The 26,145-nt window shown below is 38.4% G+C and overlaps 1 protein-coding gene across 1 annotated transcript in view; it reads right to left on the bottom strand.

Moving 5' to 3' along the window:
* Nucleotides 1–26,145, bottom strand: part of LOC124591556 (serine-protein kinase ATM-like) — a 456,741-nt gene that overhangs the window by 336,954 nt on the left and 93,642 nt on the right. Inside the window, exons 9-10 of the mRNA XM_047131742.1 lie at nt 23,469–23,702; nt 10,712–10,869 (exon numbers count right to left, since the gene is read on the bottom strand). Coding sequence (XP_046987698.1) covers nt 10,712–10,869; nt 23,469–23,702 — 392 coding nt within the window. The remainder of the gene's footprint in view (nt 1–10,711; nt 10,870–23,468; nt 23,703–26,145) is intronic.

Genomic DNA, 26,145 nt, shown 5'->3' with positions numbered 1-26,145 from the left:
GTGGGGTAGCTTGCACGCTTCAATGGTGCAGATAGCCATACTGTAGGTGCAACCAAAACGGAGGCGTATCTGCTGTGCGGCCAGACTAACATGTGGCTCCTGAAGTGGGGTAAGCAGCCTTTCCAGTAGTTGCAGGAGCAAAAGTCTGGATGACTGATCGGGCCTTATAAAATCAACCAAAATGGCCTTGCTGTGCTGGTGCTGCGAACAGCTGAAAGCAATGGGAAATTACAGCGGTAATTGTTTGCGACAGCATGCACCTCTACTGTACAATTAAATGATGATGGCACCCTCTCCCGTAAAACATTCCCAAGGTAAAAAGTCCCCCTTATGGCTCTCCGAGCAGGAACTCTTCAGGAGAAAGAAAACTGGAGTTCTACAGATTAGAGTGTTAAACGTAAGATCCCTTAATCAGCAGATAGGTTAAAAATTTTAAAAGGGAAATGTATAGGTTGAAGTTAGATATAGGGGGAATTAGTGAAGTTCAGTGACAGAAGGAACAGGATTTCCTGTCAGATGAATACAGGGTTATAAATACAAAGTAAAATAGGGGTAAAGCAGGGGTGGATTAAATAAAGAGTAGTGAATGCATGATCACAGCCAAGAGTGACACAAAACCCACACCTACCACAGTCATACAAGTTTATATGCCAGCTAGCCCCACAGATGAAGAAGAGATCTATGATGAGATAACAGAAATTATTCAGATATTTAGGGAGTATAAAAATTTAATTGTGGTGAAGGACTGGACTTCGACAGTAGGGAAAGGAAGAGAAGGAAACATTGTACATGAATATGGAAAGGGCAAAAGGAATTAAAGTTGTCTGGTAGAATTTTGCACAGAGCATAATTTAATCATCAGTGATACTTGATTTAAGAATCAAGAAAAACGACTGTATAACCGTGAAGATGCTGGAAGGTTTCAGATTGATTGCATAATGGCAAGACAGAGATTTCTGAACCAGATTTTAAATTGTAGAACATTTGAGGGGGCAGATGTGGAATCTGACCACAATTTATTGATTAAGAACTGTAGATTAAAACTGAAGAAATTGCAAAAAGATAAGAAATTAAGAAGATAAGACCTGGATAAGCTGAAAGAATGAGAGTTTGTTGAGAGTTTCACAGGGTGCATTAAGCAATGGTTGACTGGAACAGGGGAAAGAAATGCAGCAGACATTGGATGGGTAGCTTTGACAAATGAAATAGTGAAAGCAGCAGATGATCAAATAGACAAAAAGATAAGGCCTACTAGAAATCATCAGATAACACAGTAGATATTGAATTTCACTGGAGAAAGCACAATGTATAAAAATGCAGCAAAAGAAACACGGGACAGGGCACATAAACGTTTAAAAATGAGATTGACAGACAGCGGAAAGCAGGAACAGCTAGAGCACAAGTGCAAGGATTCAGAAGCATATTTCATAAGGGGATAGATAGATATTGCCCAGAGGAAAATTAAAAAGGCCTTTGGGGAAAAGAGCAACAGCTTTATGAATACTAAGAGCTTGTACAGAAAACCAATCCTAAGCAAAGAAAGGAAAGATGAAAGGGGGAAGGAGTATATAGAGGTTTTTTACATGGGAGATGTATTTGAGGGCAATATTACAGAAATCAAAGAGGATGTAGATGATGGGAGATGTGGTACTGCAAGAAGAATCTGACACAGCACTGAAAGACCTAAGTCAAAACAAGACTTCAAAAGTGGACAACATTCCGTTGAAACAACTGATGGCCTTGGGAGAGCCAGCCATGACAAAAAAATCTTCCATCTGATGAACAATATGTATGAGATGGGCAAAATACCCTCAGAGTTCAAGAAGAATATAATGATTCCAGTACAAACAAAGCAGGTGCTGGCAGGTGTGAAAATTATCAAACTACTGGTCCAATAAGTCATGACTGCAAAACACTAACACGAATTCTTTACAGAAGACTGTAAAAACTCGTATAAGCCAGTCTCGGGGAAAATCAATTTGGATTTCGGAGAAATCTAGAAACACATAAGGCCTACAACTTCTCTTAGAGGATGTGTTATGGAAAGATGAACCTACATTTATAGCATTTGTAAACTTAGAGAAAGCTTTTGACAGTGCTGACTGAAGCACTCTCTTCAAAATCCTGAAGGTAGCTGGCGTAAAATACATAGAGAAAAAGGCTATTTACAATTTGTACAGAAACCAAACAACAGTTATAAGAGTCGAGAGGCAAAAACGGAAGCACTGGTTAAGAATGGTGTGACACAAGGCTGTAACCTATCCCCAATGTTATTCAATCTGCACAATGAGCAAGCAGTAAAGGAAAGAAAAAAAATTGGTGTAGGCATTAAAGTTCTGGGAGAAGAACTTTCAAGGCTTGTCGAAAACATTGTAATTCTGTCAGAGACAGTAAAGGAGTTGGATGAGCAAATGAACAGAAAGGACAGTGTCTGGAAAGGAGCATCTAAGATGAACATCAACAAAAGCAAAACGAGGATAATGGAATGTAGTCAAATTAAATCAGATGGTGCTGAGGGAATTAGATTAGAAACAAGACACTTAAAGTAGTAGATGAGTTTTGCTATTTGGGCAGCAAAATAAATGATGATAGCTGAAGTACAGAGGATATAAAATGTACGCTGGCAATTTGTTAACATTGAACCTGACTAGAGGAAGCAATCAGTCGATAGGAGACATTCTGAGACACCAACGGTTCACCAATTTAGTACTGGAGGCAAGCATGGTGGTTAAAAATTGTAGAGAGATACCAAGAGATGAATACAGTAATCAGATTCAGAAGGATGTAGGGTGCAGTAGTTATTCCAAGACAAAGATGATTGCACAGGATAGATTAGCATGGAAAGCTACATCAAACCAGTCTTTGGACTGAAGACCACAACAACAACAATTAATTTGTTTATAGAATGGGTATTCGGGGCCCACGTGATCCGTTTCAGTGGCTTCCAGGTGTCAGGGAGGTGACAGTGTATAACTTGTGTTTGTCATTAATCGAGTGCCATGCTCTGCTTTCAGGGCACTGAATCTCTGGATTCAACAGATGTTAACTATTATAAATGAAAAGACAAAGGTGATATATAACTGATGATTCTTGTAATAACATGTCACCAGTGGTATGTTATTAATGAGGATGTCAGCCCTCAAGCTTAAAATTACTGGTACATAACATATCTTCATACAAATAAATTGAAAGCTGTTGTCCAGATTGAAGTAGACATCATGTAAAGAATAATAATGTTATCAAACATAAGAAAAACCAAGTGTATGGAACGGAACATACATTGGAAAAACTGCAGTTTACGACTTTGGACAGAATCTGATGGCCTAAACTTATTATGGAAACTAAACTGCTTCACATAAAAGTGTAGTGAAACATTAAAGCCAATATAAAGGAAGGTGAGTTCTCATAAGCTAGTGCCTAGGAGCAATTCCAATCACCTCCAAATAAAGGAGGGAGATACTGGTGGAAGTAAAGTCGTGAGAGCGGGCTATGAGTTTTGCCAGGACAGCTCAGTCATTATTAACATTCAATTTTGCAATGCGTGTATTTTTACAGTGTCTGTATAATACTATACAATGTGCTTCAGAAGCACACATGTATGTTTGAAGGAGCAGTCAAGGCTGATGATCTACAGGCATATGAAACAGAAGAGATATATTCGCAAATTGCGAATATGGTTAGGCATCAGCTGCAAAAATTTTCATGTGTCACTAATAAATTGTACTGCTGAGCCTATTAGCTTTCACAATATGCAAATACATCTCTTCTATTAAGAACGTAGCCCATGACGGTCCTGGTTCTAGGTTCAAGTCCAAATCTGAAATACAGTTTTAATTTGCCATGAAGTTTTTAACAAGAATGAAATTCTGTATACTGATTGTCTGGTTAAACTTTTTGACAAAATCGCAAATAAATACACAAAGTGAAATATTCTAGTAATAAGTGACAAGGAATAGGAGAAGAAGGATCAGAAAAATATAAAAAAATAATTGCTACTGATAAACCTATCAGGGTATAAGGTCATGGTCTACGAAACACTTTTGTTCCTAATGTTTCATTCAGAACTGTGCTGGACATCTTCAGACCCAAGACGTAATGGAGGAGCAAAGCCTCTGAAGATACCCAGTGCAGTTCTGCACAAAAAGTTATGATAAGAAGACTCATGGACCACGACCTTATACCCAAAAGGCTTATCAACAGCAGTGTCATCTGGTCATGAAAGCCTTGATTCGATCATAACAAAATAATGTTGGAGAGAAGGAAGTGCATCAGAGTATTTTTACACTGTATGCTACTTATTAAAGTTTATAAAGTGTTGCCTGCAAATTACATTAAAAGTGTCAGTACATTATTAATGAAAAGGCAATGCCAGATTAAAAGCCGACATTGTAGTTATTGGTTTCAAATGTTTGGCTGGTCTTAAGATTGGGGTCCTTTTGAGAATTGAGTATAGCACCAACATGCAGTTCACTGACTGCAGTGTACCAGAAGCAGACTCCATCATCTAACTACAGCAGTGATAGTAAATTCACCTTCCTTTGCTGATGACCCTCCGAGTTAGTCCTAACAATGTAGTTATTTCTGTGAAACATTTAAATGAGTTTAGGAACTATTGAAATGAAACCCTCCATTGCATCTTGAAGGACTGCAGCATTCTCTCTACACGGGTGATGCTTGCTGCTAACAATTCTACTTACCCATTACCGTGTATCCGCCCAGTCACACTACAAGCAGACATCCAGATAAGCTACAGACTTTTGAATTGGTATTTCCAGCAAATATCAGAGATGACATTCATTATGCTCTCCACCATACACTGTGCAGTGTAACTAGCTAAATGTACAACAGTACAGCAACCACTTTATTCTGGCATGTATTCATTTATCCAGGTTTTTTTTTTTTGGGCATACTCCGTGACACTGGTTTCAAGGGGAGAAAGGGATCAATGGAATATGGAATATGGATCTTTATGGAATTCCACGGTCAACACTACCCGTAAAGGTAGGACAGCAAATGGAAAATCACTGATTCAACTGTTGGAATAAGTCACCTTGTCTTTGAATACTTGATTGGTGTTTGCAAAACATAATAAGTGCAAAATGGAAACATTTTATTGGAATTCTACAACAATTTTCATTTTCTTAACTGTTTTCAGCTTTTTAGGCCTACATCAGACGACAGCTGATGATGGACTATGACGATCAGCTAGTGGATGAATAAAAATTGTTGCACAACATAAAGGAAAAATATCTTTATTGATGAGGTAAGGTGCAAAATCTCCTGCAGTTGTCATCAATTTATATTTGTTTGCAGCTAGGGGCTAAAAAAAATGATGTTATTTTGGGACAGTATCAGCAGGATGGATTTTGGGAATTATGGTAGTATGGAGGTTGTTTTGACAACCATAATGCTTTAGTAGGCATGCTCATACTGAAGATATTACACCCTTGCCTTCCTCCAATCTTTGAATTGACTAATCCGCGCAGTTATGCAGGGACCTACAGTGTAATGTAGAATATGAATCATAATGCAGCTTGGCATTTCTCATGCATACCAATAGTTATGACAAGTAAAATAAGCATTAAGCAACATGAACATTCCAATGACAGATTTAGGATTGGAAATTGGTCCTTTGGATTTGTAATCTGACACTTACCCACTATGAAACCACATCTCGTTCAAGTCAGACACAAGTTTGCCTATTCCTTATTTAATTCTGTCTTCCTGAAAAAGCAGGAACATTGTTTACAATAGAATTTGTTAATATTCCCCCAAGAGCCTCTAGGCAGAATGTGTACTGGCTACATTTGTTCAAAAACTAATAACCAGTAGCTAAAACTACACAACACATAATGAATGTGAAACAATATTATTGTTCTATTGCTAGATGGTGTCATTTGTCTTTGGCTATTCTCTTCACTATTCTTTCGTATGTCCAAATATAAACTCTTTTAATGTGCAATGACAATACAAGGGTCTCTGTATTACAAGGACGAGGAAATTATGACAGTGTGCAGATGCAGTCACTAGTAAGACATAGTGGAATAATGCAAATCAAGCTGCTCTTCTTTGAACTTTTTCAATATCCTCTGTCAGTAGCATCTGGTAAGGATCACATACTGTACAGCAATACTCCAGAAGAGAGCAAACAAATAATTTAAATATTTTTTTAAATACTATTGAAGTGTGAATAACTACATGTACATAGTTAATTTGCAATTTATGCTTACGTGCTTGGCAGAGGGTTCATGAAATCACCTCAGACTCTCTCACATCGTTCCACTCTCAAATAGCATGAGACAAAAATAAATGCTTAAGGGGATACGGAATCGGATTTTGGGTTAAAAAATCGAATTTTTTTTTATTCGCGTATTATATTCTGCCATGTTTCCTCTTTAAAATGACGTATCATACATACCTCTACTACAATTATAACTATTTTATTTTTATATATTTGTGAGATCGGGTATTGCACTTTAGTTATACACGTCTCTCGTGGCTGACCATGAACTTTTTGGCAGTACCTTTAAAGTGACATGAATTCAAATATCCCGGTTTCCAGCGACTATTTATACACTAGTTGCCCGAAAATGTTTCTCTCTGGTTTCCTCAAGTTACTCTTTGACTTTGTGGCGGGACTGTTTTGTAAACAGTGTGATATAAGAAAGTAGTTGTTGTTGAGTTATTTCGTATTTAGTGCTTCATTTTTCGCAGTGAAAATGCCTAGAGCTAAAGCAAAAGTATTTAAAAAGCGTGTGAACTGGCAAAAGAAAAGAAATAATGATTCATTAGCAAAGCAAAGCAGTTCATCATCATCACTGTTGGAAAATGTGAATCCACTTATTACTGATTTGCCGAACGAACTTACACCAAATGAAAACAGTGCTTCTCATAAAAAACTAAGAGATTTGGAAGAGAAATATAATTTACTTGATAGAGGGAATGAAGTTTTTGAACTCATTGATACGAATATATTGTGTGAAGCTCTTGAAAACAGTTTGTGCTGCAAAAAATGTCATGGAAACGTTTCTCTGAAAGTAGAATCCCATGTTGGCCTGGCTGCCCAGTTTAATTTAATATGCAGTGTTTGTAAATACAGCTGTAAGTTTCCAAGTTCGGTTTCAGTAACTGTAAATAATGGATACAAGAAAACTGAACTTTATAGTGTAAATATTAGGTTAGTTTATGGATTGCGAGCAATTGGTAAGGGCAAAGCAGCTGGTGATATGCTATGTGGTGTTCTAAATCTTCCAAGTGCACCTTCAAAGTTTGAAGCTTACAATTATGTACTAGGATCTGAAGTTGAAGATGTAGCACAGAAGTCAATGCAGGTTGCTGTGGAAGAAGCAGTGGAAGAAAATGACGGCAGTCGTGACCTCACAGTGGCGTTTGATGGCACGTGGCAGAAAAGGGGCCACACCTCCAACAATGGTGTTGTAACAGCAACTAGTGTTGATACTGGCAAGGTTATTGATGTTGCAATAATGTCTAAATACTGTAGGTGCACAGGCAGGCTGAAAAATGAACACAGTGATGACTGTATTGCTAATTATTATGGTAGTAGTGGTGGCATGGAGGTTGCTGGGGTGAAGAAAATTTTTCATCGCTCTTCACAGTGGTATAATGTTTGCTATGTCAAATATCTGGGAGATGGTGACTCTAAAGCATTCAAAGAAGTTTTGGAAAGCAAACCATATGGGAACAGTGTAAATATAAGCAAACTTGAATGTATAGGACATGTGCAGAAGAGAATGGGTGCCAGGCTGAGAAGGTTAAAATCAGTTATGAAAGGGAAAAAACTAGATGATGGGAAAACCTTGGATGGCAGAGGAAGATTGACTGATTCCATAATAGACCACATTCAGAACTGCTATGGCCTTGCAATCAGGCAAAATACAGGCAATCTTGAAGAAATGAGGAGAGCTATATGGGCTTTATATTTCCACACCGCATCCACGGATGAGCATCCACAACATGGTTTGTGCCCCAAAGGTGAAAACAGCTGGTGTAAATACAATAGGGGACTAACAACAGGAGAGAAATACATTCACCACCACAGTCTACCATCAGCCATCATGGCAGAAATAAAGCCCATTTTCAGAGATCTGGCTGACAGAAGTCTTCTGATGAAATGTCTTCACGGAAAAACGCAGAACCCCAACGAGTGCTTGAATAGTGTGATATGGCATCGTCTCCCAAAAACAGTGTTTGTCGGAATTAATACACTACATTTTGGTGTGTATGATGCTGTGGCAACCTTCAATCTTGGAAATATAACTAAATGCCAGGTCCTTCAAAAGTTGGGTATGTGTGTTGGTTCCCGTACGGTACGTGCTATGTTCTTTTTAGATCAGCACAGACTAAGGCATGCTGATAATATAATCAAGACATTAGTGAAAAAAGCAAGACAGGTGCAGAGGGGTGCCAAAAGAAGACTTGAAGATAATTATGAAGACTGTGAAGGGGGTATTAGCTACGGATCAGGAATGTTTTAATCTTCTTTCTCCGTTTCACGTAAGTTTACTTTTTACTTCATCTAGGAACATTATCTCAGGTACTGGTCAACCTAGAAGTCTGAAATTTTTATGACGTAGTGACATAGGTCCCTATTACATACTGAAACAACGATTTTTTAATTACTTGATTTACAAAAGACTTAGGGGTGATAGTCTAGTAAAAAGCGATGGAAAAAATTTACTTAAAAATAAATGTACAATATCTCTGTAAGAAAATACTTTGACAATAAACTGTTGTTTCAGTATTGTTGTAACATATGAATGCACATACAGTAAAATTTTTACCTCTCTGTCTCCAGTAGTTTGTGAGAAAATGTTCCCTATAGTAGGCATATATTAACATTGCGGGGGTAGGTGATTCCGTATCCCCTTAAATCTTCCAGTGCAAGCTCTGATTTATTTTATTAAGGTAGATAGGAGTCAACAACATATTTTGGAAATTGGAGGGGAGAGTTTGTGATTTAAATTTCTGTAAAAAGATTTAATGGTTGTCATTCCAATTCATGTATCATATCTGTGCAACACTCATCCCTATTCCACAATAATGAAAAACTAGCTGTCTTTCTTTGTACTTTTCCAATGTCCGCCATCAATACCATCTGATATGGATCACACACTGAAGCAATACTACAGAAGAAGGTGAACAAATATAGCATAGGCAGTCTCTTTAGTAGACTTGTTGCATCTTGTGTGTGTTCTGCCCATAAAATATAGTCTTTGGCTTGATTACACTGGCTGCAAAATGAACTACTTCAGTTCCAGAAAAATAACTTGTCTCTAGTTGCCCCTGTCCTGTCACAGTTTCACCAACTGTCATTTTTTCCTTCTTTTACAGTAACTTCAGAAAGTAAATTACAAGTGTCATCCCTCATTAAAACCATTGTGCAAAAACAGTGGCTCATTGTCAGAAGATAATGTGTGTTCCACCTTTTATACAGACACAATTCTACTGCAGTGTGGATAACGGATGCACCAAAGTGCGCAATGAAAATTGCGTGGCAATTATAAATGCACTCCAAACTTGAAGTACATGGGACAGTATGATTCTTGTTGGCAAAAGTCTAAATTTCACCATTAAATTCTTGCAGTATATGGGCAATGTCGCATCCAGTCATGTCAAAATGGTGCTACAATTTGACCAAAGCCGCACACATGGTAAGTCCAATTCTTCCAAAATGCAATTTCCAACTGAAAGAACATCTGGGGTAAAGAGATTTTCTAATGATGAGCATATTTATACAGTGGTTCATGATTGGCTGCATGACTAAAGAGCGGATTTCTGTTGTTGAGGAAATAGTAGAACATTCTGAATGTTTCTTTCAAACATTGGAAAATCTAGGATGAAATAATCACATATTATGAAAAGGATAGATTACTTGACATATAGTGGAGATGCTGAGTTGCAGATAGGCACAATGAAGAGGCTGTCAAGCAAGTAAGTTTTCAGCCGCAAAGGCATTCATCAGAATTAGACTACACAAAACACACACACACACACACACACACACACACACACACACACACACGCAAACACAACTCACACACACACACGATCACAGTCTCTGGCTGCTGAGGCTCCTTGTATCTGGTCATATTGACGTGTAGTGCAGCATTCAATAAATATTGGTTGGGCAGCCATAACAATACATAACCTACTTTTTGAAATTGCCTTGTAACTTCAAAGCTACAGTTTTAATTCTTGTGTTTAGATTTTGTCAATACTTGCACCAAACCTAGACTTAGGGATCAAAGTAAAACTGATCAATATACAAAGTCAAGATCACTACTATTAACTGGACAAAAAGGTATGTTAAATGTTGGAAGAGTAAGTACTGTGAAGATAATTTTGGGGGAAATCAGTTTTAATTTAAAGATAATGTTTTATGCTATCATTTCGAAAACCAATGTTTTTACAATATTGTAGATGAAAGTAAAAAATTCTAAAAATAAATTACTGGTTTATGTTCATATCGTGAATTAAAATTTACACACAATAGTTTCCTGATACATAATCAGCTAGCAGTGACAAGATAACTGTGGTAAGTGAACTACTTCAGACTAGGTCAATTAAGTAATATCATCTTTCAGTAATTCAAAATACCAATCAGCATTAACATAGAAATAACTGATTAATTACTGAACAGTAACTGCCCATGAAATTGTTTTTCCTTTTATTCTCCTACATAAATGCTCACCATGGCCAGCATTCTTTTGGAGTATTCATTTTTGATATGTTGTTTACTATATCTCTTAACCCTCCTGCAATGCGCCGTTTCTTCAGAACTGGACTACAGGTAGGTTCATGTACATTTATACTTTGGTTTGAATTGGACCTGGAATGTTCATGAAATACCTGAAACAGACATCAAAAATTACTTACTAACAAAGAAACTGTGTTTGGGAGAACACGTTAATAATTCCCTGTTTCCTAAATATTTATAATCTTCCTGACTCACAAGTAGAGATTTTATTATGGTTACTGGATTTGGCACATTTAACAGACCATTTCAGATGTCCACAACAACAACAGCTTTAACAAAAAAGCATATTGTAAAGAGTCCTGTGCTATGTCAAATTGTGGAAGACCTAAGGAAGATTTCTTTAAATGAATAGTAAAAATCAACATCACAACTCTCTATACTTCTGATGCTCGGGGGTAACAAATATGTTATTAGAAGAATACAGATATATAGTATAATCTGAGAATTTAAACTTGTTTTACTCTCATGTAATATCACATTATTTAGATGAATGAAACATGATGCTACCTACTACCAAGTTAATATGAAATTTAAGTGATACACATATTTCAGTCCACTGTCCTTACAGACTTACCTGCACATCTATTGTCACACTATGCTAATATAGACCCCCCCCCCCTTCCTGTCCCTCCCTACATGGGGGAGGGAAGGAGTAAGGCAGGCAGAGCGGATGTCTTCATCGTACAAATTTTATTTCATAATTCACCAAACTGTGCAGTACTAGCACTTTGTAGACCAGCCACTTAGAAGAATATCAGACCTACAGTCTGTCCAAAATTACTTTAGAATTGACAGTGAGGGCAGAAGCAGCACACGGGAAACCCATGGTGCAGGCCCAGGCCACTTTCCGCCAATACCATAGCACCTACAGCTGCAGCAAATCCCCAAACTTGCCAAACCTTTACCCCAAACAACAATTCCTGCTTGCAGCGGGCTTCAGTTGCACCCAGCTTGCTGTCCTGTGTGATCGTTGCACCCTGTGACTTTCTGTGTGTTCATTATTACAGCTGTACAAGTTGTTACCATTATTCATTGTCACCACTATTCTTTGTTACCGATACTTGTTGTTATCATTATTTGTTGTTTCCATTATTCATTGTACGGTACTCAACGATGTTAGCGGGAAGTTCATTGAAAGTATTAAGTGGAAAAATTCATCGCTGTTCTCTTGAGCAGAGAACTGCCATATGAGGACAGTCAAGAGAAATGGTTTGCGCATTACGTGCCTACTTTGAAAATGAAAAACTTAATGAAGGCCTGGTGCTCTCTGCTAATGAAGCGATTGACAGAACTGCTGCACCTTTAAATACAAACAAAAATACTGTTGTGAAGATTGGGAAGGAAATGTTTGACAAAGAAAAGGAAGCTGAAGAATCATCGAAACTTAATGCCCTTGGAGAAAAACATTGTATGGATAAGTAGAATACAAATATCGATTTGTTTGCACAGGATGTGATTTGTCTTCATGTTTATGATTATTATCACAGGAAGGAACATATGATGATCAGGGCTTTGCTGGTCACACTTAAAGAATCAGGATTTTTTCAAGGCAGTCTCTCATCCTTGTCCACAGTTTTACACAAGCTAGGCTTTCACTGTAAACATTTCAGTGGGCATAAGCTGATGAAGGAGAGGGAGGATATAGGTGCATGGTGAAACTGCTTTTCAAGGGACACCCATAGTACAAATATCGACGAAGTGGTGTAGCTTGACGAAACGTGGGTCAGTTACTGGTCACGTCAAGCAGGGCTGGGTGGATGACACAGCTAACGAAACAATGGCAATGCCCAATGCCTTCTGGCAAGGGTGGCAGACTTATTTTCCTTCATGCAGACATCTCGCAAGGTTTTTTCCCAAACTGTCTCCTGCTTTTAAATCAAAGAAAACAGGAGATTATCACAAAGAAATGAAGCATCTTACATTTACAAAGTGGTTAGAATATTCACTAATATGAAATCTTCGAAAATAATAATTCAGATGTTGTTGGCAAGGTACCTACCATGACAAACTGAAAGGAGGAAATGATTGACTGGCTTCAGTATTATAATGTCGATGTAAGTGGTGACCTGAAAAAGGTGGAGCTTATGGAAAAAATCTCTCTCTATAGACAACAGTTCCCCCAATAACAAATTGAAGAATTGGCAAGAAACATGAGCATACAGTCGTTACGCTACCACCTTACCACTGCCATTTCAACCCAGTAGAAATAATATTGACCCAAATTAAAGGTTACACTGCCAGGAATAATTTTTAATTTAGTCTCTCTACAGTTAACACACTCACAAGAGAAGCTGTCAGGAAAGTCACCGGTGAAGATTGGAAGAAAGCCATCAAACACACGCAGAGCACTGTGGAAAGGGCGTGGCAGAATGAAGCTCTGGAAAATTCAGTAGAGGAGATAATTTCAATAAAAGATAAGTGGCAGTGACACTGACACTTCAAGAACATAGCAACATCAACACACTTTTTCCATTGTCGTTATAGAAATGGATCACAGGTGGATCCAGCTACACGCTGAGCATGCGCAATTCACATCTTTAAGTGCCTACATAACATAATTACATTGTCATAAGTTCTGAAATTTCAATAAGATCTTAATAGCAACTAATTTCAAAGAAAGTTTTTCTCAGAAATTCATCACACAAAATAAATATTACTGATAACAACATAACTGCTGTAATACAGAGGTCCTCTAATTTGTATTACTTTTATTCTTTCTAAACGATAGAGGTTGGCATATTTAAGATACATTTTCCGATCTGTCTCTCGTTCTGAAACTGTATGGGCACCCAATTAGTAGTTGATGCACGAGCAGACCACTATGCTTCATGATTAACTCAAATTATCTTGCATTAGAGATCTCCGACAGAGTTCTGGTTTCGAAAATAATATGCATTCTTCAGATTTCATTCCCATAAGGTATTCACTTAACTTCAATAACAAAAACGTTTCCAATATGTCGAAAATTTGGTTATGTCATGTGAAAATGCACTTTCGTAAACTGCCCTAGTATCGTCTTAATAATTTGTTGCCGCAGATAAAACTAAAATGATAAAGGAATGTAGCTCTTTATGAACAATGCGATTTCCATATTTATTAAGTGAATAGTTTGCCTGTTTGAGCGAGCTGAATGAAATGTACGAATACGCCTGTGTTCTGTGTGGACATGGCAACTCTGTTCTGAGATTTGCTATGCTCCTGTCGAAGTGTCAATCCTTAAGTAATTTTGTATTGACTATAGGAAACTGACCATTTATGCCATTATTTAAAGCAGTATTGGAACATATGTAATTGACGTATTTTCTAGGGTAATACATACGAAAAAAAGGACCAAGCTCCAAGATTTATTTTAGTTCTTTAACAGATTACAAATTTTAGAATGATGATGACAGAAAGTACAACTAATGTCCAAAAAATGTGCAAGATGAGTAACTGAGCAGTCTGTTCCTCTTGGGCTTCCAAAATTTCTTGCTCACTCAACAAATATGACTTATTTATAACAGAATTGCAGCACACTGTTAAACCTTATGCGTATACACCCAAAATTACATCAATATGATCATATTGGTTCAGCCATTCATGACAGCACAGCAGCTAATGTTTCTTTTGAAATAAACCTAGAAATTGAGAACAGAAGGCAGCACCAGTCAAGTGCTGCCTCACAAGACATTCATACATTATTCGCATATGTAATGAGTCCAGTTTTCAAGCAATAGGTGGCTTGGGCATTGAGAAAATCACAGCCGAGCCTATACTATAGCTTTGTCTTTTAAACTCAAAGTCTTGGCCTAAGCTATGTGTGGACTTGGTCTCTAACTGTTAAATGATGACGCCAAAAGTGATTACATTACTTTATAAAAGAATTTGAATTACATGTCTTCATCAATGTAATTTTTTCATGTATTTTACCCACAATAATACACACACATTAAAATGTTTTATAGCAACAATAATGGAACTTTCTGGTTGGAACAGCACAAAAAATAAGGGAAAGGCAACCATTCAAATATAGGGGCCTAATATGGGGATAGAACAGAAACATCTAACAGGCAACAGTACTCTCACTAGCTTTCAACCTCTTGTTCCTTTTCTAGTAAAAGCTACACACCCAAGTTCACATACACAACAACAAAGACATTATTGAGGATCAATTATTGAAAGCAGTTGCCTGGGCTGATGTAGGAAAGGAGTGATATGGATGGAAGAGAGATGGGAAATGGTAAAGTGAGTCAGTGGGAAACTGGTTAGCAGAGGTTTAAGCTGGATGATGGCCAGAGTGAAAGATATGTTGGAGAGAGAATTCCGACCCATGAAGTTCAGAGAAAGTAGTGCTGGAAGGAAGTATCCAAATGGCCTAAAAAGTGAAGCAACTGTTGAAGTTTTTCCTGTTGTGGTGTGCAGCATTTCTGGCAACTGGATGGTCATGTTTGCAGTTTGCCACAGTTTCGCAGAGGCCATTCTTGCGATTAGACATTTGGTTGCTTGTCAAGCCCACAAAGAATTTTGTTAAGTAATTACAGCTTAGCTGATATCTATGATGGCTGCTTTCACATGTGGCCCAACCTTTTACTGGGTAGGAAATGCCTATGGCTGGACTGTGGTAGGAGGTGGTGGGTGAATGTATGGGACAGGTCTTGCACCTGGGCTGCCCACGTGGCACAGTTGCAGGATTAGAATAGAGATGATCAAGGATATATATTTTTGCTCTATCCTTTGTACTCCAGTCATGTCATTGTGCAGCCACTGAGTCATCTGTCAAAAGACTTATCTCTTTATCATTACCCCCTCTTGCCCCCTACCCCAGGCTGTGCATGTGAAGGCATGTACTTTTACTCGAAAACTAGAGTGAATACTGTTTCCTGTTACATGCTTCTATGCTCCACAGATCAGTCCACTACAGGTGAGTCATTGCCGTTCCCTTATTTTCATATTGTTCCATCCAGAAGTTTCCATTATTGTTGTACACTGCTGATTCAGCTCTCCTCCTTCCCATATGTCTTTATCTCCATTACTGTCTGGCTTTATTTATCTACAACTCATTGCCCACTCCTTACTCCTTAATACGTCTATACTTTCCTCTCCTCTGCAGTACCTGCCTTCAAAATACACACCAACCTGCCCCTGTTGCACTATTCACAGGTCTGCTTTTGTAATAGCCCACAAGTAGCACAATACTATAACTGCCTGCTCTTGAACTTTTAATTTCAGTGCTGTTTCTAACATATTCTCCACTATCGTCCCGTGCCGCCCAAGTTGATTGTTAGCCGATAATGCATGTTTATTTACATCCTCAAGATATGATTGCATGTGTGTTCCTTCCTGTCACTGCAATGGAACACATCTATTTACAAGTGCAACTGCTGCTTCCTGTTTGTTTCAATCATTTTCCGTCCTTCCTTCTAATTTCCAACATAGCTCTTTCTCTAGTACCTACCATTTATTTCCATTATAACAGTCTAATCATACGTTTTCACCCTCCTATTTTTCAACCTTTTTTAACTATTTTTTCAATCACTCATTTTGTCTCCCAAGCATCACAAATCCTTGCTCAATCTATCTTTGACAGTTTCAGAAACTCTCCATTACCCTTGCAAAACTCCAACCACACATCCTTTTTCTGAAATCTTGTCTGAGCCATAGTATCTCAACTAACAGGCTTACTATTAAAATTAGCATCTCAGGCAGTCACCCAAGCTACTGCAAAACACTCATCTTTTCCAATTCCATCAGTCCTTCACCCTCACCAAACTGGTCTTTATAATCATACAATTCAAGCTCAGACCATACTTGACTGCCTCTACTCCTTTCATAAAAACCTTTTATTCTGTAACTGCAACCTCCTGAATACCATCATTGCAATAGAAACTTTTGCCCGTCAACAGTTGGAACAGCACTCCCAGAGCCATCTGGGGAAGCTGTCCCAGCTATTATTGTCTTACAGGATAACTTACAGCCAACAAAGAGCCTACTTCTCTGGCCTTGCTGACTTACTCTGACTGCCATATCCCCAAAGACTTCCTCCACCCTCCATGAAACATCCATCCCAAAACACTGTTGCCAACCTTTCTGCCCAACATTCTGACCCCTGCAGAAGTCTCATTACTTTCTAAATGCATCATCTTTACCCTAAAACCTAAGTTCAACCATGACGGACTTATAAAGGACGTTGTTTCCTTTACTTATTCTCTGCAGTGGAAATGTTTCATGACCACTTCCCCTACTGTTTACAGCCAATCAAAACCCCACACAGTACATTCTTTGAAACAGTTCTAACCTCCATCCAACTGTGAATCTCCTTCCCTTACACCCACTCATCACCTGTTCCTTTCCTAAATCCCTCCCAAGTGAGTTCAGCATCACTCCTAAAAAACACACAATTGTCCCTAATCTGAAAACCAATCCAGACATTATCATACTTTCCACAGACAAAGGTTTCACCAAAGCAGTTATGAATCATAGTGACCGTTTGGCTGAGGGTCTCCATCTATATTTGCATACCACCTTACAACCATGATCCCATCCCAGAAGTACAACATGACCTCTGGCAGCTCCTCAAGGCCTTAGGTCAATCCTAAAACCTGACACCTGAATCCATCTCCCTCCTCACACCTGTAATCTCACACACTCCACAAACACTACCCCATAGGCCTCCATACAGGTCACCCCATTGTGGCTGGGTACAACACTCTCACAGAACAAACCTCTACCTTTGTTGACTAACACCTCCAAACTATGGTCCGTAACTTCCCATACTACATTCAAGACACTACTCACTTCCTCCACTGCCTTTCCATAGTTCCTATCCTATTACCACCACACTGCTTCGTGGTCATTGTAGACGCATAGAGCACTTGTACACCAGCACCCCCATGCCCATCGTGTTATTACTATAGAATACTACCTTCCCCAAAGTCATCCTAACACAAAACCTACTACCTCATTTCTAACCCTCCTAGCTATCCATATCCTGACCCACAATTATTTCACTTTAAAAGGCAAAAATCTACAAACAAATCTGTGGTACTGCTATGGGTACATGCAAGGCACCATCCTACGCCAGCTTTTTTATGGGCCATTTGGAGGAATCCTTCCTATCCAATCAACATTTAAAACCCCTTGTCTGGTTCAGATTCATTAATGACATTTTCAGGATCTGGAGTCACAGCAGTGACAATCTTTGCCTTTTCCTCCATAACCTCAGAATCTAATCCCAAATCCACTTCACCCAGTCCTTCTCAACTCAATGAGTGACCTTCCTGGATGATGATCTCTGCCTCTTAGATGGCTCCACAAATACATCTGTTCATATCAAGTGCACCAACAGTACCTCCACTTTGATAGCTGTCACTCATTCCACGTTAAAAGACCTCTTCCTTACAGCCTCACCACCCATGGGTATAAAATCTGCAGTGGATAGGCATTGTCTAAATATACAGATAACCTTTCCAGAGCCTTTACAGACAGACAATATCCAATCACGTTCATCCATATCAGATCTGCCATGCTATCTTCTCCTCTACATCTACATCTACATCCATACTCCACCTGACAGTGTGTGGCGGAGGGTACCCTGAGTACCTCTATCGGTTCTCCCTTCTATTCCAGTCTCGTATTGTTCATGGAAAGAAGGATTGTCACTATGCCTCTGTGTGGGCTCTAATCTCTCTGATTTTATCCTCATGGTCTCTTCGTGAGATATACGTAGGAGGGAGCAATATACTGCTTGACTCTTCGGTGAAGGTATGTTCTCGAAACTTTAACAAAAGCCCGTTCCGAGCTACTGAGCGTCTCTCCTGCAGAGTCTTCCACTGGAGTTTATCTATCATCTCCGTAACACTTTCGCGATTACTAAATGATCCTGTAACGAAGCGCCCTGCTCTCCGTTGGATCTTCTCTATCTCTTCTATCAACCCTATCTGGTACGGGTCCCACACTGCTGAGCGGTATTCAAGCAGTGGGCGAACAAGCGTACTGTAACCTACTTCCTTTGTTTTCGGACTGCATTTCCTTAGGATTCTTCCCATGAATCTCAGTCCGCCATCTGCTTTACCGGCGATCAACTCTATATGATCATTCCATTTTAAATCATCCCTAATGTGTACCACCACATAATTTATGGAATGAACTGCTTCTAGTTGCTGACCTGCTATACTGTAGCTAAATGATAAGGGATCTTTCGTTCTATGTATTCGCAGCACATTACGCTTGTCTACATTGAGATTCAATTGCCATTCCCTGCACCATGCGTCAATTCGCTGCAGATCCTCCTGCATTTCAGTACAATTTTCCATTGTTACAACCTCTCGATATATTACAGCATCATCCGCAAAAAGCCTCAGTGACTTCCGATGTCATCTACAAGGTCATTTACGTATAGTGTGAATCGCAACGGTCCTATGACACTCCCCTGCGGCACACCTGAAATCACTCTTACTTCGGAAGATTTCTCTCCACTGAGAATGACATGCTGCGTTCTGGTATCTAGGAACTCTTCAATCCAATCACACAATTGGTCTGATAGTCCATATGCTCTTACTTTGTTCACTAAACAACTGTGGGGAACTGTATCGAACGCCTTGCGGAAGTCAAGAAGCACGGCATCTACCTGGGAACTGGTGTCTATGGCCCTCTGAGTCTCGTGGACAAATAGCGCGAGCTGGGTTTCACACGATCGTCTTTTTCGAAACTCATGCTGATTCCTACAGAGTAGATTTCTGACACCAATAAATCTGTTAACCAACCTTCTTCTGATGCCCGAGTATTACCCTGGCCTCGAAAAGCTAAACCATATTGTAACATATCATGGAGGAGTCTTGCTATCCATTACATTTTTTCTATTCCCAAAGATAAGCAAAGTGCTTTTGCTAATTTTTACCTCGTTTTCAACACATGTATCATTTGGCATGTGACACATGGCCATATTACGAAAAGGAAGGATTGATACTCATCAAATAGCGTAGATGTTGAGCTGCAGATAGGCACAACAAAAGGAGTCAAACAAGTGTGCTTTCAGTCAAAAAGACCTTCATCAGAATTAGACAAAAAACACACACACACATATACACACACAACCATAGTCTCTGTGGTTTGTGTGTGTGAGTTGTGTTTGTGGTCTAATTCTGGTGAAGGCATTTCTGGCCAAAAGCCCTCTTGTTTGACAGTCTTTTTGTTGTGCCTATCTGCAAATCAACACCTCTGCTGTATGGTGAGTTGCAATCTATCATTTTCATAATATTACCACTATTCTATCCCAGATTTTTCACTGTTCGATTTTACACCTACATGACAGATTTAGATGGACTCATATGCACAGAATTGATTGATGTATGCTGTTGAAGATTCTGAAAGATACTGGTATAGACTGGAGGGACAGGAGGTTTATAAAGCAACTCTATATGAAACAGAAAGCGGTAGTTTGAATAGAGAAATATGAAACTGAAGTGGTGTCTGACTATGTTGCTGTATGTCACCAACACTTTCCAATAAATATACTGAAAAGATGACCAATAAGACACAGGAAAAATGAAAAGGACTTGTAGCGGGAGGAGAAAGAAATAAAAACCATCAAAGTACACTGATGATATGACTGTGCTAGCAGAAATGACAGAAGAGCTTCAGGTAATCATGAAAAATATTCTAAATATGTGTAATGTGCTTGAAATGAAAGTGAACATTCGCAAGACACAGTTATGAGAATCAGAAAAGAAGATGAATGATTAATATATCACTAGATGGAATGGTATTAGAACAAGTTCAGTCATTCCAGTATTTGGCAAGCGTGATAATGCCTACTGGGAGTTGTACAGAGGAAATGAGAAACACAACCTCCATAGGGAAGAGAACTTTCGGAAGACTGAAAGGTTTGCCGACAGCTAGAAGCATCCTCATCACACTTAGAAAGACATTCGTCAAATTCTTTGAGTGGAGTGTGATGTCTTATGGTTATCAAATTGTGAACAGACAGACACAAAGAATAAAGTTTTGAGTTATGGTCATGGAGAGGAATGGAGAAAGTGAATGAATCAACAGAATGAGAAATAAGGAGCTGCTGAGCAGGGTCTCCTATCATAGAATCATGGAGAGAAATGTACAAGGAAAAAAGGAGAGAGGAAGAAGGAAGTTTGGAATGCTAGTTGACGTGAAGAGAGGAAGAAGTTACAAATAAATGAAGGAGAATGCTTATGACAGAGAGATATGGAGGACATCCAGTTGATACCCATCCAAGGACTGATTTACTGAATGAAGAAGCCTTAAACAAAAATCTCAAGATCTTATTTAGACTTATCACTCAAGTTTTTATTTTGGTTGTTCTGTTTACAGTGATGTAATTAGTTTTCATTAGAGCATTAATAATTAGTAATTACAATTAATGTGTTGGTAATACAGTTCAGAAAATGCAAAACCCTACGAGTTCATCAATATATTTAGGAAAGCTAGCCTACAGATTCGAAGCTTAACATTCAGACTTTCCAGTACCACATTTTAAATTACCTAAAACTAATTATGTTCCAAAAGAATTAAACTTAAAAGTTCCAAGTCACTACCAATTGTAGATTTTGCCCTAGCTATTGTTAGATTCTGACTTTCTACTATCATCTTTTGGTAACTTAATTTTTCTGTACAATATGATGTACAGTACTAATTAATAACCTCAGGAATTAATAATTTCACATAATTTACTCCAGTATGTAATATGATGCTCAAACAGGTAAACAAGGGGATCCACATTGTGTAACAATAATAACGTCTATGTATATTTTCTGAATTTCTTACCAGCAACATAATCTATAATCCAAAATTCTACTGGTTCTTGTAGTACATTAGTACATCAAAAACAGTACATTCCAGCCTAGGCCATCTGTAAAGCATTATTTAGTATTCAATTTATTCTTACAGCTGACTATAAGTAGTCAGACATCACACAAACTGGGCATTTCAGTTAGACAGCCTATGAATAAAATCTTCAACAGGTGCAATCTTGGTGTTGGTTCAGGCCACAATCACTTGGTTTAATATGCAAAAATACGCGTACTGACAACAGTGAGACTCACTAATATTAATGTTTAAAGATTTAGAGTACCTCAAATTAAGAGACTTATTAACTAAACTGTATTGTGATTAGTAACCATGTGGAATGTTATTGTCATTGGAACAAGTGATTGTTGGGACATGTTGATTCTCATTATGGGCTGACGTAATTGACCTATCGTAGTGTAGCCTTATCAAGTCAATTATTACGGAACAGTGTCAATTGCAAAATGTGACTTTTTATGTAACTGTGAACTATGTTTTGTGTCACAATAAAATAATTAACTACAACTGTAAGTGCTGATCTCGTTCTGTGCACTAACAAGTTTTTATAATTAATAAACTGATCATCGTTCTGAAAAGCTAATGTGTGTGTGTGTGTGACTGTAGTGTAAATGGTACTGTTGTGTACATTTTTGAGCAAACACCATAACACACTCATCTAGACCTTCAGCTTAATGGTTAATGGTAATCAAGAGTGATGCTACAGAGGAAGAGACTATGAAAAACCCAGTCAGAATCACTATATTGTTCCGCCACCCACCCAACCTTCAAAATATACTTGTCCATCAATATTTAAATCCTCGTCCCAATCTTGCAGCTCATGGGTTGTTTCCTTGCGTCAACCCACTGCAACATTTCCTTCAGTACCAGAATCTTCTTGGCATCAATCTCCAGTAGCCCCTGTTCCACACCTACCTCCACAACTGCCCAATGATCCTAATTACATTCATTCCACTATCACTGCCTGGTCTCCACATTCACCCTCTTTCTCTATTCTATCTCCCCCTCCTAATCCATTTATCATCATCATCATCATCATCATCATCATCATCATCATCGCTTCCTTTCACCCCTTGTCCACTCAACCCAACACAACTCCTCATCTCAGTTGAGCTACAGTGCTTGCACAATATGGTGAACATTTGGTCAGTTTTTACCTTTCTCCCTACATTATTATGGTTGCAAAAATATGGAAACACCAAAAACACAACACATTACCATATCTAACATAGTGTAGGAAAACCATTGGCATACACAACAGCTGCCAGTCATATCAGAATGGATAAGTACAGGTCCTGTATAGTCTTATACCATTCTGCCTGCAAAATAGTGGCAAGTTCAGTAACAATTGCAGAGGTGAATAGTAATCACACACTCTTCTCTCCAAAGTAGACCACAAAGATTCAATACTATTGCGATCTGGTGACTGTAGTAGCAAAGAAAGATGTGAAAATTCATCCTCACAAAATCTGTCCTGGACGAAGCGAACTGTGGGAACAGGAGGTCCTGTCATCTTGGAACACTGTATCACCACTGAGGAATAAATAATGTACCATGGGATGGACCTGGTCAGCCAACATGGTCACATAATCTTTGGCAATAATGCGACTCAAGAACTCGTGAACATGTAGTAAGTGTGCCTTTCCCTCTCTCCACCAACCCCATCTCCCACCTCTGCCTCCAAAATTGCCATCTGTAAATTACTAAGTTAGTTTAATATGCTATAAAACTATTTGTCTCTTTGTAAGAAAACAATGTTTTTCTTGTAGAAGTGCAACAACCATGGATACTCTTTGCCTCTAGATTTTCTGAAAATGTAGTGTCAGAATCGCTGGTATTAATATATGTATACCTGTGAGCATATATTAATTAAACAAACCTGTTTGCAAACTTCAACTGCAAGTTGTAAAAATGTATTGCTAATCACCGTCGCTCTCTGTTTTTTAGTGTGTGTGTATGATAACTCCGAATCAACAAGAGCAAACATAGATCTCAAATGTGAGTGCCACAGGTCCCAGTTCGCGGCATATGCAGCACCCAAAACATCACTTCTTGAGGCTCCAGCTGGGTGATGGAGACGAACTTGCAGCAAAAGAAATTCCACAACCAAATTCTGAAAATCAAACACATTAACGGACATATATATAAAAAAAAATATGAACTGATAACATGAAGGCTAGAGAAAGACATCCCATGGTCAAAATATACTACCTATATTTCCTTTCTTACTCCATAAATCAAGAAATGGGTACAAAATAAAATACACTAAGAGAAAAAAAATCATAACACATAAAATTAATTAATGTAGGGTAATAAAATTTCATGAATAAACTTTTCTAGGCAACATACTTAAGTGATTAACATTGCAAGATCAGAGGTTAATGTACAAGTGAGATACGCCATTGCAAATGTAGAATGCTGGTACATTAATATCCAGCGTAACAGCCAAAATGTTGAATACCAGCATGCAAATGTTCATGCACTGTGTCGAACAGGTGCTGGGTGTCAGTCTGTGGGATGGAGTTCCATGCCTGTTGCATATGGTGGGGTAATTTGGGGATGGTTAATGATGTTTATGGATGATGCTGGAGTTGTCGTCTGATGATGTCCCATATGTACTCAACTGGAGACAGATATGGTGATCAAGCAGACCAAGGCAACATGTTGATATTCTGTAGAGTAAGTTGGATTGTAACAGCTGTATGTGGGTGAGCATTATCCTGTTAGAAAACAACTCCATGATTATAGTTCATGAATGACAGCACAATATATCTAACCACCAGATAGATGTACAAATTTGCAGTCAGGGTGTATGAAATAACAATGAGAGTGCTCCTGCTGACATACGAAATTGCACCCCAGACCATAACTCCAGGAGTAGGTCCAATGTGTGTAGCATCCAAACAGGTTGGCAGAAAGCCCCCAACTGGCCATCTCCTGACCAACACATGAGCATCACTGGTACTGAGGCAGAACCACTGTTCATCAGAAAACACAACAAACCTCCACCCTGCCCTGCAATGAGCTCTCACATGACATCACTGAAGTCACAAATGGTGGTTTGGGTCAGTGGCATACACGCTACAGAGTGTCTGGCTTGGAGCTGTTCTTCAAGTAACTGATTTGTATGTGTTAGTTGTGTCAGTGTGTTGCCAACTTTTGCTCAAATTGCTGCTGCAAGTGCAGTACGAGGTACTAGAGCTATAACTGAAAACAATGGTCTTCAGTCTCAGGCATGTCACATGGCCATCCAGAGCACAGTCTTCTTGTGACTGCACATTCTCGTGACCACTGCTGCCACCAATCACATATAGTCTACATTCCTGCCAAATCTTTCCGCAACTATTACACGACCTCATTCAAAATCAGTGAAGAGTTGATAATGGTGTATTTGTCACCATAAAGGCATTCTTGACTAACATCAGCTCATCACATCCAGTCTCAAAGGTAACTAATGTTCAAGACTGTTACAGCACTTATTTAAAGCATCACCACTAGTGCAACTCTTACATGACTGGTGTGAAACATGAATAGACACCATCTTTCAGATGTAGAAACGTGGCTACTGACTTGTTTACGTGGCACAATTCCTCTTTGGAGTTGCGATTTTTTTTCTGTCAGTATATATTGTGCAAAGTGTATAAGGTGTTACTTGTTTCATTTTTGTCAGTATACATGATGCCGATAAATTCTTTTATCAAACTATTTATCTGCGATTGGAACGAAAAATCGATTTACCTATTTACACATATATGAAACAAATTAATTAGACCAGACACTAAGTTACTGATGATCAAGTTTAGCAACATTGTTCCACTATTAGAATTTTTTCATAAATTGTAATGTCAAAAAAATCTGATTATCACTTCTGAAGGAGGTCAACTGAAAGTCTTCAAAGTGACTGGCAGTAGATTTTCATCAACATTGCCCTTTCAAGTAACCTTCACGGACTACAACAGCTACTTTTACGGATTAATTAATTTTTTTATAAATAGTTTAAATAAGAGAAGGGGAGTCTTTATCTTAAGACCAAAAAATAGCACTATAAAACAACATTCTTTCTACAGTCTACTAGCATTCAAAAGCTTATGCTCATAAAACCATAAAGTTATTCTTCTGAAACCAGAACAGAGATGAATAGGAAATGTTATTAAACCTATGAACCCAAAAAATTATGAAGGTTGCATTCACAATTATTCAGAATGAACTTCTACTCTATTTATCTCTCTTTCATCCTTTTATCATTCCAATTATGCTTATTCTATACTTACTGTTGACTTCATTTTCAAGAGACTGACAATGATGGGTTCCTCTCTCAAATTCTTCACTTTTGTATGTCCTTTTCTTACCTACAAATGTCCTCCTTTTACCTACAAACATAGAGTTTTTCATAAGCTATCCATCAGTTTTTGGTCTCTGTGTTTGCTATCACAGAGGAAACCTCTATAGCATTCATTTCTCTTCTTTACTATATTTCACTTCTATTAAATTATCCTCATCGCTTTTACATACCCCAATAGTTTTTGGTTACAAGTCATTCCATCACACGTGCTTTC

Source organism: Schistocerca americana, chromosome 2 (genome assembly GCF_021461395.2).
Source record: "Schistocerca americana isolate TAMUIC-IGC-003095 chromosome 2, iqSchAmer2.1, whole genome shotgun sequence".
NCBI classification, from domain to species: Eukaryota; Metazoa; Arthropoda; class Insecta; order Orthoptera; family Acrididae; genus Schistocerca; species Schistocerca americana.
Note: the sequence above shows the minus strand (reverse complement) of the source record. Positions and strands in the feature narration are given on the sequence as shown.